The 13370-nt window shown below is 42.2% G+C and overlaps 1 protein-coding gene across 1 annotated transcript in view; it reads right to left on the bottom strand.

Moving 5' to 3' along the window:
- The window catches only part of LOC148350167 (neurogenic locus notch homolog protein 1-like), a 60767-nt gene that overhangs the window by 31028 nt on the left and 16369 nt on the right, over positions 1-13370 (bottom strand). The window contains exons 3-10 of the mRNA XM_088355558.1: positions 10322-10584; positions 7958-8296; positions 5731-5853; positions 4234-4467; positions 2804-2959; positions 1366-1551; positions 1178-1291; positions 746-859 (exon numbers count right to left, since the gene is read on the bottom strand). Of these exons, the coding sequence (XP_088211684.1) occupies positions 746-859; positions 1178-1291; positions 1366-1551; positions 2804-2959; positions 4234-4467; positions 5731-5853; positions 7958-8296; positions 10322-10584 (1529 nt within the window). The remainder of the gene's footprint in view (positions 1-745; positions 860-1177; positions 1292-1365; positions 1552-2803; positions 2960-4233; positions 4468-5730; positions 5854-7957; positions 8297-10321; positions 10585-13370) is intronic.

Below are 13370 nucleotides of genomic sequence, written 5' to 3' on the forward strand. Positions count from 1 at the left end.
GGTCATTGGTACATGAGAATGGAAAACCCGAAGAGTGACCACAGATGGAGACAAAAATTCTGAAATGTTGTTGATATTTATAGTCATTCTTGCCTGGGAGGGTAGAACGTCTTTCTGGGAAAAATGCTGAGTCAACAAAACCCAAAGTGCTGAGTCAACGTTTTGGGCATTTTTCACATTTAGGGTGGTGTTAGATGGTGGTGTTGGCTGAACTCCTTCCCCCTTTTTTGGGCTGTTTTGCCTCTCTCAACTTGTTGATTTGCCGACTACAGCTTTGGTCGTTAATACTTAACAATTTAGCAGTTAATACTAATGTGACGGACCTTAACTACTAATTCTAGCAATGTGGACACAGTTGATCGCTAATGCTAATATAATTGCATTAATTTTAAAAAGTTACGTTTTTTTGGGTCAAGTCAAGTCAAATTTATTTATATAGCCCTTAATCACAAAAATGTCTCAAAGGACTGCACAGGATTACAATGACACAATTACCTGATCTTAAACCAACATGCGGGCAAGGAACAACTCAAAACCTCAGCGTGAGGAAAAAGAGAAACCTTGAGTGGTATCCCCCTTCCAGGATGACCAGGTTGAATTACATTTAGATCTTTTTTTTAGCACAACATGAGGGAACATTTTTAGAAATTAAGTAAAAAATATTTGAAAAATCATTTCAAAATGATAAATCGTGATATAATATTTCTGCTAAACACCCGTTGGACAGAAAAGAATACAGACTTACCTTCAGCACATTCACAGGTGTACTTATTGGGACCATCGGTACACTTTCCTCCATTTTTACAAGGTGTGCTGGCACACTCGTCGATATCCACCTGGCACAGATTCCCTGAAAATCCTGCAGGTGCATTTCAACAAAAAAACATTGTGAATAACTCCCACACGCACTAATGAACTCCTTCACAACTACACGACTCAAAGCCCCTCCCTCTCCCCCCTAAGCCGACTGAGAAGTTTCTTTCAGACAACACAATGGGCTCAGGCTGGCGAGCCATAAACCAATCCCTGCCCCCGGTTTTGGCGCAAAGTTTGAAGTTCCCATGCCCGCCAAACAAGATTTGACACTAGGAGGTCGCTTTAGGGTCATTCCATGCATTAAGCATTATCAGTAACAGAATGGCTAATGATCCACTCTTATTGGAGGAAATGTTCTCACCTTGAAGACAGTCGCACTGGAAGGAGTTTATCTTGTCTACGCATTTGCCGTTGTTGAGACAAGGCTGGCTGGCACACTCGTCCGTGTTGATATGGCAAAATACCCCCTCGTATCCTGGAACGGGTTGAAATCGCAATGAGTTCCATTGGGTCTTGCTTTCTGATGAGGTGTTTTCTGAAGTGTTGTACCTGGCATGCAGATGCAGTGGAATCCTCCGATTTGATCCAGGCAGGTGGCGTCATTGTGGCACGGATTGGACATGCACTCGTTGACGTCCATCTCACATCGGGGGCCAACATACCCCTGGAGACACTTACATTGGAATGAGCCTTTGGTGTTGAGACAGCGGCCGCCATGCTCGCATGGGTTGGCACCTGAAAGAGAAAGAATAGTTAAGGGTTTGTGGCGGCAATGCCGAAAATGTTTAAAAGTGCATTTTGGATTTGGCCGGAAGGGAATAAAAACTAAGTAAGGCTTCCGAAAGAACACTGTTGTCACATTCAAGGTGAAGCGAGCCATGCGGAGCTGGCTTTCACTTGGTGACGAGCTTGTGCACAATAATCTGCTTATTTTTCATTTCAATGAGAAGGAAAGAGATGGAAGATGCTGTCGAAACAGAAGATAATTCCAGGAGCTTTTATCAAAAGTTCATGAGTCCCTCCGCTTCCACATTTTCTTCAGCTGCTAGCCAGGCTTAAGCTAATATTCAAATCTGTTCATTTCCTAAGCCGATTGGCTATCGATAAAATATCCACGGTGAGTTTAATTTCCTATAATTATTCATTTAAGTTGGATAATACGCGGTCAAGCACGGACAATTCATTACATCCTCTTCACAGCATCATCTCCAAACAGAAGAGCAGCTTCAGCAACAGACTGCTGTCACAGTCTTGTTCCACGGACAGACTGAGGAGATCATTTCTTCCTCATGCCATACGGCTCTTTAACTCCACCCAGGGGAGTAAAAGCCCACATTAAACCCCACCCCCACATTTGCATATTGCCCTCTTTTTATTACAGTGTGTATTTTCTGTAGCACTATTTAAATACGCTATAGCAAAACGTTGAATTGGGTATTTTTGTATTCCATATCTTTATTTTATTATTTTCTTTTTCAACACAAGGATACTGCTGGAAGTATGAATTTCCCTACAGGGATGAATAAAATATTTATCAGTCCGTCTGTCTGTCTATCTATCTATCTATCCAACATTACAACACACCACCATTATCATCAATTCCCTCCCACTCCAGTTTTCTTGTCACTATTGACACCCTTGTCCATCAAGAGATAAAATTCCCTCCAAATATGTACTTTAAAAAAGGGGGGACAGAGATTGCCATAATATCAGCAACAAGCGATTTATTTAAAAAAAATAAGCAGCCACTTTATTCAAATTTCAAAGAACTTGATTGCGTTTTTTTGCATTTTTGATCAAGTAACAGTTTTACTACTGTTGTCTTTTGTTCAAACACTAAAAGGCCTTTTTTATAATAAAATTACTTTAAAATCAAGTAACATGCCTGTCCATTATATATCATTTGTACTTTTTTAGCAGGTCAGTTTTTGATTTCTGCCCCAAATTTTCATTTCCACGCACCCCTGGAGAAAAAAAGTGGACGTACCGAGGGAGCACTCGTCAATATCCATGTTGCAAGCGTAGCCGGCGTATCCTGGTGGGCAAGTGCAGATGGACTTTCCGTTGACTGGGTTGGTATCACAGTTGGAACCTTTTTGACACGGGTTGCTGATGCATGCATCGTCCAGGTGGCACAACAAGCCTTCAAGAATCATGGGAAAAAAATTGTCACTGTATTATTTCCTTTATCAATCTAGACATATATACTGACATCATTTTAGACTGGAGACAAATACTGAGTTTAAAATCGCAAATCATCTTATAAAGGAGGAATCAAAGCCGGGTTTCAGCCGTGAGAGCGTCGAGACTTCTGAGACTTAATCAATATAAAGGATTTTATCTTATTATCACACTGTTTTTACGACTTTTTACAGAAAGTCTTCCTGAAAGATTTAAAGCACGACAAGGTGTTGGGTGTATCTGATAAATCTGACTTAGCGTTTATTTATCTTTTAGGACAACTGTTTTCTGAATTCTCTAACATTTTCTGGCATAAAGTAAAAATAGTGTGATGATGAGATAAAATCCAATGCCTTTTCAGACGTCACTTGTCATCTAGTGGTCAAACCCATGTTGCGGTGGTGAGAGCGCCGCAACCTGGGTTCGATTCCTGTTGCATACAATATTTTGCGATTTTTCAGCATTGATGTTGTTCCTTTGATCGATCATTGCACAAATACTCATATGATAATGCACACGGATAAATATTGTACTGTCACGGTTGCCATGGCGCCCAATAGGCCTCGCCCGTGTGGCGCCAGCTGCGGATCGTTGACAGAGTGGCTTCCCTTCTAGTTAGGCTCAGTGCTCTCACTCATCCTTTTTCAGTCCGTCAACGAACCTGGGTTTTTGACTCTGTCCGGTTCCCTGCCTGTGTTTCTTGTCCGGTATTGTTCCAGTCTATTTTGTCCTGTTTAATATCGATCTCAAGTTTCGTTCCTGTCTAGTTTGTCCTGTTTGATTTCGATATCCAGTTTTGATATCAATCCTGTCTGTCCCGTCCTGTCCGGTATCGCTCCATCTGTCCGATATCTGCTGGAGCAACTGGTTTCGATCTTGTCGGCCTCTGGCTTCCTGTCATTCCACGCCAGACTGCTGCCTTACGTCTTCCACCCAACGATCGCTGAATCACTGGCGTTTGGGTTAACGTAAAACAAAGCTTGTGTGAGAAACGTCACGCATTTGGGTTCTCCTCCTGTTCCGGTTCATGACATGTATCGAGTATACGGTATAAGGCGTACAGGGTTATAAGGGGCACGATAAAATTTCTGGCAAATTTGTGGTTTTAAGCAGAGCCTTATAGTTCGGGAAATACGGTGATAATAAATATTCTTATTTTACAAAAAAAAGTTTAAAAAGTACAAAAATCACACTTAAAATGATAAATATTTCCATGCATTATATGTGTTTTCGTACCTGTGCGGCCATGTGGGCACTGGCAGAAGAAGGAAGCCACGCGGTCGTGACAGGTGGCGCCGTGATAACAGGCAGCGCTCGCGCAGTCATCGATGTTGTCGCTGCAGTCGTCGCCCGTCCAGCCATTGACGCAGACGCAGTGGTAGCTGCCGTGGGTGTCGTGGCACGTTCCCCCGTTCTGACACGCGTTTGGCATCAACTCGCACTCGTCCACGTTCTCCGTGCAGTACTGGCCTGGAAACGGATGAGATATGAATAAATGAGTGAATTGATGGCCTTTATTGCTCCTGTGCGGAGTTTGCATGTTCTCCCCCTGCTTGCGTGGGTTTCCTCCCGGCATTCCTGTTTCCTCCCACATTCCAAAAACATGCATATCAAGTTAATTGGCCAGTTCATATTGTCCCTAGGTGGGAATGAGCGTAGGCGTGCCCTGCGACTGGCTGGCAACCAGTTGAGGGCGTCCCCTGCCCACTGCCCGAAGATAGTTGGGATGGGCTCCAACACCCCCGTGACCCTACTGAGGATAAGTGGTGCAGATAATGGATGGATGGATGGATAGTAACCCCTTAACGTTCCTGTAAATTCGCCTAAAATCCCAAGATGTATATATATATATATATATATATGTATATATACACCGGAGCCATATCCCCCTAGTGGGAGGAGTCAGGAACACGTTCATATTTCTGACTCTTTCTGGGAGAATGATACAGCGGAGGGGATTCCCAGCCCCTTCGCTCAACACAACTGATGTATTCGGAGTCATTGGGTGACCAAACCCCCCAATTCCAACCCCTAATGCCGAGCGCCAAGCAGGGAGGTAATGAGTACCAATGTTGTAAGGCTTGAACCAGCGACCTCCCAGTCTCGGGGCAGGCGCCCTACCCTCAAGGCCACCGAGCCTTTCTAGTTTGCAAGTCTTTCGAAGATGTACCCAAAGTAAATTGAATGGTATTCTTGAAATGTTAGGTGAATATGGTCTCTTTTGAAAGGTAAAACGCTGAAGTTATGTCCCAAACAGAAACAATCACTAAAAGTGCTACTAACATTGAGTAATTGAAGTTTGAACACACAGAAATAGAAAGTTTTTATTCACGCCTAAATAGTTTTTTTTTTTTCGATCACATGCATTCAAGAGTGTAGCGTGGGCATCTTAGCTGTAAAGCACCTGCGACAATAGCCTCAAATTCGATCACAATCTAAAAAAAAACTGTGTATTTTACACATTTTTCAAAGGGTATGTCATGTATGTATGTAAGCAATTCCAAAAGTGGCCGTTTGGAGAAAACCTCTGCAACCGTGTATTTTGCTTTCATCATTTTTTTAGACATTTTGAAAGAGTTGTAAATGTTCGACTTCTTTTTCCAGAAGTCAATCACTGATTGTGCACCCTTAGGTGTGATAAATGCGCAAAAAATGGATCCTGGGTCTCAATTACCCACATTTATTTCCGGCTTTGATTTGATTGCTTCCCTGTGAAATTGCATATTGGCTTACCTGTGTAATGTGGTGGACATTGGCAATTGTAGGAGTTGACCCTGTCCACGCATACGCCGCCATTTAGACAGTTGTGGCCCGGACAGTCGTCGATGTTGATCTCGCAGTCGTGACCCGTGAATCCTGATAACACAAAGAGGATGTGATTAGGCTACGTCTGAGTGGAGTTTATTGCCTCTTCCTTCTTTCCTTGTCTTATCAGTGCGTCTTTTAGGTAAAGATAAGCAATCTTCTCCTGGCAGACTGCCTGAACTTTACTGTGGTAAATTCACATGCACAAGTTTAAGAGCCACAATATTATGATTAGCATTCCCACGCGGACCCCAGCGAGAGTCACACAGCATGGATTCAACTTTAACACACAAAAATGCTGTTCAACCCTTATTTGGTGTTGGAATGCAGCTGAAAAAACACTGGATAAAAAAAGATAACGAATTTGTGATCAACTTTAGTTAGCAGAATACTTCCGGATGGATTTTCGCATTATTAAAAATACATTTTGAAGACGTGTTATCGAATGCAAATTGGGTATTACATAACGGGATTGGTGTTTTTCTCAGTGCTTTAAAAGTCCACCGGCCACCAATGACAATGGCCATGTGTCAAATAGGAATCATCACATGCTGTTTATAGTCCGCTGTAAGGGTGGATAATATAACAAGAACATCATATCACAATTTTGTATTTATATTAAAATTTGAATCACTATTTAATCTTGTTTTTTTTTAAATGTAATACAATTTTGAGAATTGCATAATAAAAAATAAAATGTAACATAAAATAAAGTGATTTAAAATAAATTTTTAAAATGGGTTAGCATTTTGCATGTTTTTATTTATAATAAAAATTTTAAAATACATTTTAGGGAAACTAAGCGTACTGAAGAAGTTTAATTTAATGGGTTTAATTATGCAAATTTGCATCCAAAAATTACCACATTATATGAACTGTAGTTACTGTTCGTGTCATGACTACTGAGCCTGCTCCTTTGGCGGCAATTGCCTCGGACGCTGATTGGCTGCTTATCTCTTTTTAAACCCCCGTCTTCCTGTCACCCGTTGTCAGTCCGTCTGCAAACCTCAGCTCACGCTAGGCAAGCCTTTTCGACCCTGACTTTCTCCTGTCCTGATTCCTGTTTGATTCCTGGCTGACTACGTTTTTGCTCCCCCGTCCCGGCCATCGATCTATATCTCCCCGCTCTCGTCACTGCCTTCGTTCACCACGGAAATACCACTTCCGCGTCTGTGTAACCTGCTCCCCACGATCTACGGATCCTGTATTCTACCCTTTCCCTTCTTCCTAATAAAACTCAGAAAAACGCACACAAGCAAGTGGGTCCTGTCTTCGTTCTGGTTCTGACAGTTCGTATCTTTCAACTCTGCACTACAGAATATTCTGTTCTCATTGTATATTCTTATAATGTTCATTATTGTCCATGAATAATTTTAGGATAACACGTTATTTAAACAAAACACCTTTTAGTCACCCAACTGGCCTGACAGCCATGCCCATGAATAGACATTTGTATATAAAATCAAATGACTAGTAAAGAAAATGAAAATAAATATTGACCCTATCGACAATACAACCATCTTTGAGTTGTTTTAGAGCGCTTGTACAAAGGCAGGGTTGGGTAGGGTTACTTTAACTTGATTACTTTCAATTACTTTTGTATTACTCCAATACCAAATATGCTAATAAAAGACAAAAGAAACTAAATATGAATACAATTACAAAATTTTGCGCAGGCTTGGGAGTAACAGAATACACGGAACGGCAAAAATGATGTTGGCAAGCTGTTTGGATTTATTTTCATTTTGTTTCTGTCGCATTTTATGTTCGTTTTGCCGGAGATCAAAGAGATCAAAGCCAGGAGAGAAAGCTAACCACGTGTTGTGAGTCATCATTTCATTCCTATTTAGTTTCTTTTGTCTTTTATTAGCATATTTGGTATTGGAGTCATCCAAAAGTCATTGAAAGTAATCAAGTTAAAGTAACCGTACCCAACCCTGTACAAAGGTTTTGTTACTCACTGGACTTTTCCTCCCATGAAATTGTTTAGGTTTTACACAACTCTGTCAAACCCAATAAAAACGGGGTGTTTGTTAGGGGGTTATCAAAAGGAAACGGCCGCACAGCTGCTTCCTGCCGTCACTCCACTCGCTCAGATTTTGGTTCCAAGCTTTAATGTTATCGCGTGTCGCGCTTCCTATGAAATATCACTTACCCGGCAGACAGCTGCATTCGTAGAGGCTCTCCCCCTTCTGGATGCAGGTGCCCCCGTTGTGGCAGGGCGAAGGGCTACACGGCACGTAGCGACTTTCGCAATGGGGCCCGTTGTAGTCTTGAGGGCAACGGCAATGGTAGGTGCCCACTTCGTTGACGCAAACGCCGCCGTTGAGGCAAGGTGTCGGGTTCTGGGCGCACTCGTTGACGTCTTGTTTGCAGGTGGGACCTTGGAAAGACGGCGGGCAGGAGCAGATGAAGTTGGAATCGAAGGCCGAGCATTGGCCGCCGTTGGCGCACGGGTTGGAGGCGCATGGGTTGAAGTGTTGGCATGTTTTGCCTGGAAGCAAAGCCACAGAAAATATTACGAATCCCTTTTTCATTTATATATTTATTTGAGGTCCTGCGACTGGCTGGCAACCAGTTCAGGTTGTCCCCTGTCCACTGCCCGAAGATGGCTGGGATGGGCTCCATCACCCCCGTGACCCTACTGAGGATAATGTGGTGCAGATAATGGATGGATATTTATTTGAGATTGATTTATTATGCTTCAGTCAGAGTTAACATTGCAAAAGGATTTATTAGGGCTGGGCGATATAAACGAGAATTCAAATCTTGATATATAGTCTTTCTGGGTGATAACAAATTTAATGTATTTTAAAAAATTAATAATAAAATAACATCGCGCCATTTGTTCTGAAGCTTTAAACCATGAACATCATATTCGAGTTTTATTCAAATTATTCTTTTATGACTTGCCTCGATTACACCATTAAGCAAATTTCAAACTAGTGGATCCTAAAAATCAAATCGAATTTGCCCAGCCCAACAATTATAAAACAAGTATGAAACAAAATCTGATTTTACATGTGAACACAAACTATGAACCAAGGATACATGACATACTGACGATGTGTTTGGGTGCATTAGTAGATGTATTTTACAACCATTCATATATGTCAGTTTAGTTAAATCCATCCATCCGTCCATTATCTGCACCGCTTATCCTCAGTAGGGTCACGGGGGTGCTGGAGCCCATCTCAGCTATCTTCGAGCAGTGGGCAGGGGGCACCCTGAACTGGTTGCCAGCCAGTCTCAGGGCACACAGGGACAGACAACTCACTCGCTCATTCACACCTAGGGACAATTTGGACCGGCCAGTTAACCTGACATGCATGTTTTTGAAATGTGGGAGGAAATTGGAGTGCCCGGAAAAAATTCACACGAGCACAGAGAGAACATGCAAACTCCACACAGGAAAGTTTGCTCTCATGACATCAGAACTGTGCCGCCGGCCGTGCTGCCCCGTTTTGTTAAATCCATATCTGATATTTGTAAATAAGAACAGAAAATTTAATTTTTGAATTTAAAATATATTAAATATTAAAATAATATAAAATATAATTGAACACATAAAATATTTGAATGCACCTCGTACCTCGCTCAACACGGTCATTGTTTACCCTCCTGTTAGTGGCTAGTTGCTAACACTGGAGACTTTTGCTGTATTAGACACTATGAAACTAATTATTAGTGGTTTCGTAGAATTTGTACATAGCGGGCATGGACCACAAATAACCCTAGGTCCGAGTTGAGTACACTTGTTTTGTAAAAAAAGGGCATCAACAAAAGGAAGTACTGCTAGCCAATAGCAATACTGGTCCTAATGCAGGGGTCTCTAACCATTTTGAAGCTGAGAGCTACTTTTTGTCATTGTTTAGTGCGAAAGCCTACCATTTTGATATTAATTTCTAGAAATAATAACTTTACATGGTATAACTATTTCGTTAATATAGTATCACTAAGTTATTAATAGATTGCACTTGTTAAAAGTAGGCTCAGGGCGGCATTAGCTCAGGAGGTAGAGCGCTCGTCTTAGGATCAAGAGGTTCGATTCCCGGCTCTTCCGTGTTATATGTCGAAGTCTCCTTGGGCAAGACACTGAACCCCTAATGCCCCCAATAAGCAGGTCGCCTTGCATGGCTGCTATTGGTGTGTGAGTGTGTGTGTGAATGGGTAAGTGTTGAAAAGCGCTATATAAAAAATGCATTTACCAACCACTGAATCATGGGTCCAGTTAAAAATTTCCTATGAAATCACAATGACCAATCACTGATTAGCTATTTTCAGAACCAGTACGCGGGCTACTTGGTGGCTACCTTGTACTTACATGCACTACTTTTGAGGCCCCTACTCTTATGTTAGCCGCGTTAGCATTAGCGGCTCCTGAGGAGGAACCATTTGCGGATCTCGTTTCTACCAAGAGTAGCAAGTCACTCACATCGTAAAAAAATTGTTTGGGTCAATATTGTCAATAAATCGCTTAGATAAGAGCATAAATATTTTTTCCAATTGGTGTTCCTACCTGACCAGTTGGGTGGGCATCGGCAACGGAAGGCAGTGAGCGTGACGAGGTCGCACGTCCCCCCGTTGCGGCAAGGCGAGCTGGTGCAAGCGTGGTTGGTCGGCGTGAGGCAGAGCCGGTCGGTGAAGCCCGGCCGACAAACGCAGCGGAAATCGAACGTGTTGCCGTGGGACACGGCCCGACACTCGCCGCCGTTGCGGCACGGCGACGGGCTGCACGGGCTGGGAAACTGACATCGGTTGCCTACGTAGTCACTGGGACACCTGGGGAGAGGAAGGCGGGTCTTTTAAAGGTAATCTCCAATTCTTAAATATGCAAAATGTGAGGAAATAGGACAGGGGTTTTGCACAAAATGTATATATTACATAATCAGAGGAACATCAACTAGCAAGCCAGTCGCCATATTGTTTTTCGTGTTAATTAGTCGAAGAGGTTACAAGTTTTGGTAGGTTTTGTGGAGATTGCCTAAGTAATGGTACAACAAAGGACGAGCAGACAAAAAGGGCTGGCAAAAGAAATAAATAAATACTCAGAGACCCGCCAACCAGACCTGATCAATGGAAGGCGGCCGCATCCTCGGGGGAAATACGGTTGTCGGTCCAAAAACACATAGTAAGAAGCCAGGCTAACTAGGAAACAACAACGAAAAGTGGCAACAGCTATGGCAACAAATGCAGAGCTGACAAGGTATAATCCAAGTGACACGGCAAAACCAGGGCTAACAACAGGCTAGCAGGCCAAACACCACACGGTGGGCAGCCAACGAGCACCAACTGTGAGCAAACAAAACAGGAAAGACCTCGGCAGCCCTGATGCTAACGGGAAGCTAGTCCGACAAAATTCCACCAACGCCGTCACACATGGCGAAAAACACAAACGAAAAGCCCCAATTGCCAAACTCCAAGCAAAATAAGCAGTGTGCAATCACTGTTCACTTTATGGCTGCAACAATGAATCGATAAATTTGATTAAAATTGATCATTTAAAGCGTTGGCACCTCATTGATTCATCGTGTTGCGCACTTTATGAACAACTAAGCACGTTAATCAATGCAAATTGTTCAAAATTGTAATATTTAAATATAGAAGGAAATTAAAAATGTTTTTTTTAAAAATCGGATTCAAAAATAATTGATCGATTATCAAAATAATCGTAAGTTGCAGCCCGAGTTCACTGCAATCGCTGGCCTCACGTGTTGTGTTAATGGGAATTGCTTTATTGAAACCTTCATCACAGCTCAACCGCAAACAAGCAAAATGGGTCCGCTTTGAGACTAAATTTAGAATATTTATCATCATATTTGCATAATTCTGGGGTGGAATACCTTCCACCCAAAAGAAATTCTGTCTGGGAATACCTGTGATGGGAGAAAAATATGGGTTGTAAAATGTACTCTCATTTTTTTTCCCACCAGCTCCAACAGGGTTGTTGTTCTTTCGGATTAGATTCTCTCTGAACCTTAAAAACTCATTGTGTTAGGGGCGAGGGACCTCATAGGAGTGTCTGGCCCATTCCGGATACCTTTCAACCCCAACCTTGTCCACACTCATCCCGAATGAGCGCAGAGATCAAGGGGAACCCGCCGCTTCGTGGATGGCCACCATGAAGCGATGCATTCAGGACATTAAGCCCATTCAGGCACAAAGACGAAGACGTTGCTACAGTAAATGCTGCTCGTCCCCATTAGGGTCACGCCTGAGATGAAGTTGATCCTAGCTGACTGGTTTCCGAGCCAATCGAGAGGAACATATCAACACCGTCTGGTAAAAAACACACTACATTTTTTTACTTATCAAATGTTTACAATGTAAACAAGGATCCCTAAAAGGACCACCGCACCACCTTCATTAAAGGACTTTTTTTTCTTATTTTTAAAGGAAAACCACTGGGGGGTTTTCCCAAACATGCCCTATACATAGTCAACATGGTAAATGACTATTTTATTTGCAAAATGTCTGTTTTTTCATCTACTTAAGTGTATAGAAGCCCATTTCCAGTAACTAACTAGTACATTAAGTTTGCTAATTGTGTTAGGGGGCTAAAGAATGATTAGAAAAAAACCTTCTGCAAGGATGTTAACACAACTCTAAACAGTATAGCTGGTTAGAGAAGCTAGAAGGCTGACTTTTCTTTGACCTAGTCGAGTATCGGGAGTACTACATTCGTGGGCCAGATTAAACTTTCGGATGGCCAGAAAAAAAGAGAACTTTCATTTGAAACTCTATTCTTGTTCTGAGATATTAAGGCAAATACATGTGTCAGGAACCTGAAAATCTCCAACAACAGTGGGTAGTGCTCCCTTCACAAACAGCACAAACAGGCTCCGACAAAAGTAGAAAGAGAAGTGGGAGAGCCTGCTGCACAACCAAGCAAGAGGACAAGTACATTAGAGTTCTAGTTTGCGAAATAAATGCCTTACGGGCAGTTTGGGCATGTTACTTCAAAACGTAATTAGTTATAGTTACTCACATCTTCTTCCAAAAAGTAACCGAGTTAGTAACTGAGTAAAAGTAATAATAACTGAGATTGGCCAACAAAAGGAAGAGATCACCCATTATCTGCACCGCTTATCCTCAGTAGGGTCGCGGGGGTTCTAGAGCCCATAGCAGCTAACTTCGGGTAGTGGGCAGGGGATACCCTGAACTGGTTGCCAGCCAGTCCCAGGGCACACCTACGCTCATTCACACCTAGAGACAATCAGGGTTGGGTAGGGTTACTTTTTACTTGATTACGTTCAATTACTCAATACAAAATATGCTAATTAAAGACAAAAGAAACTAAATATGAATAAAATGACTGAATTTTGTGCAGGCTTGGGGAGTAACAGAATACATGGAACGGCAAAAGTGATGTCGGCAAGCTGTTTGGATTGATTTTCATTTTGTTTCTGTCGCATTTTATGTTCGTTTTGCCAGAGATCAAGGAGATCAAAGCCAGGAGAGAAAGCTTACTACGTGTTGTGAGTCATCATTTTATTCATATTTAGTTTTTTTGTCTTTTATTAGAATATTTGGTATTGGAGTCATCCAAAAGTCATTGAAAGTAATCC

Source organism: Urocampus carinirostris, chromosome 16, assembly GCF_059441175.1.
Source record: "Urocampus carinirostris isolate Australia breed hairy pipefish chromosome 16, RoL_Ucar_1.0, whole genome shotgun sequence".
NCBI classification, from domain to species: domain Eukaryota; kingdom Metazoa; phylum Chordata; class Actinopteri; order Syngnathiformes; family Syngnathidae; genus Urocampus; species Urocampus carinirostris.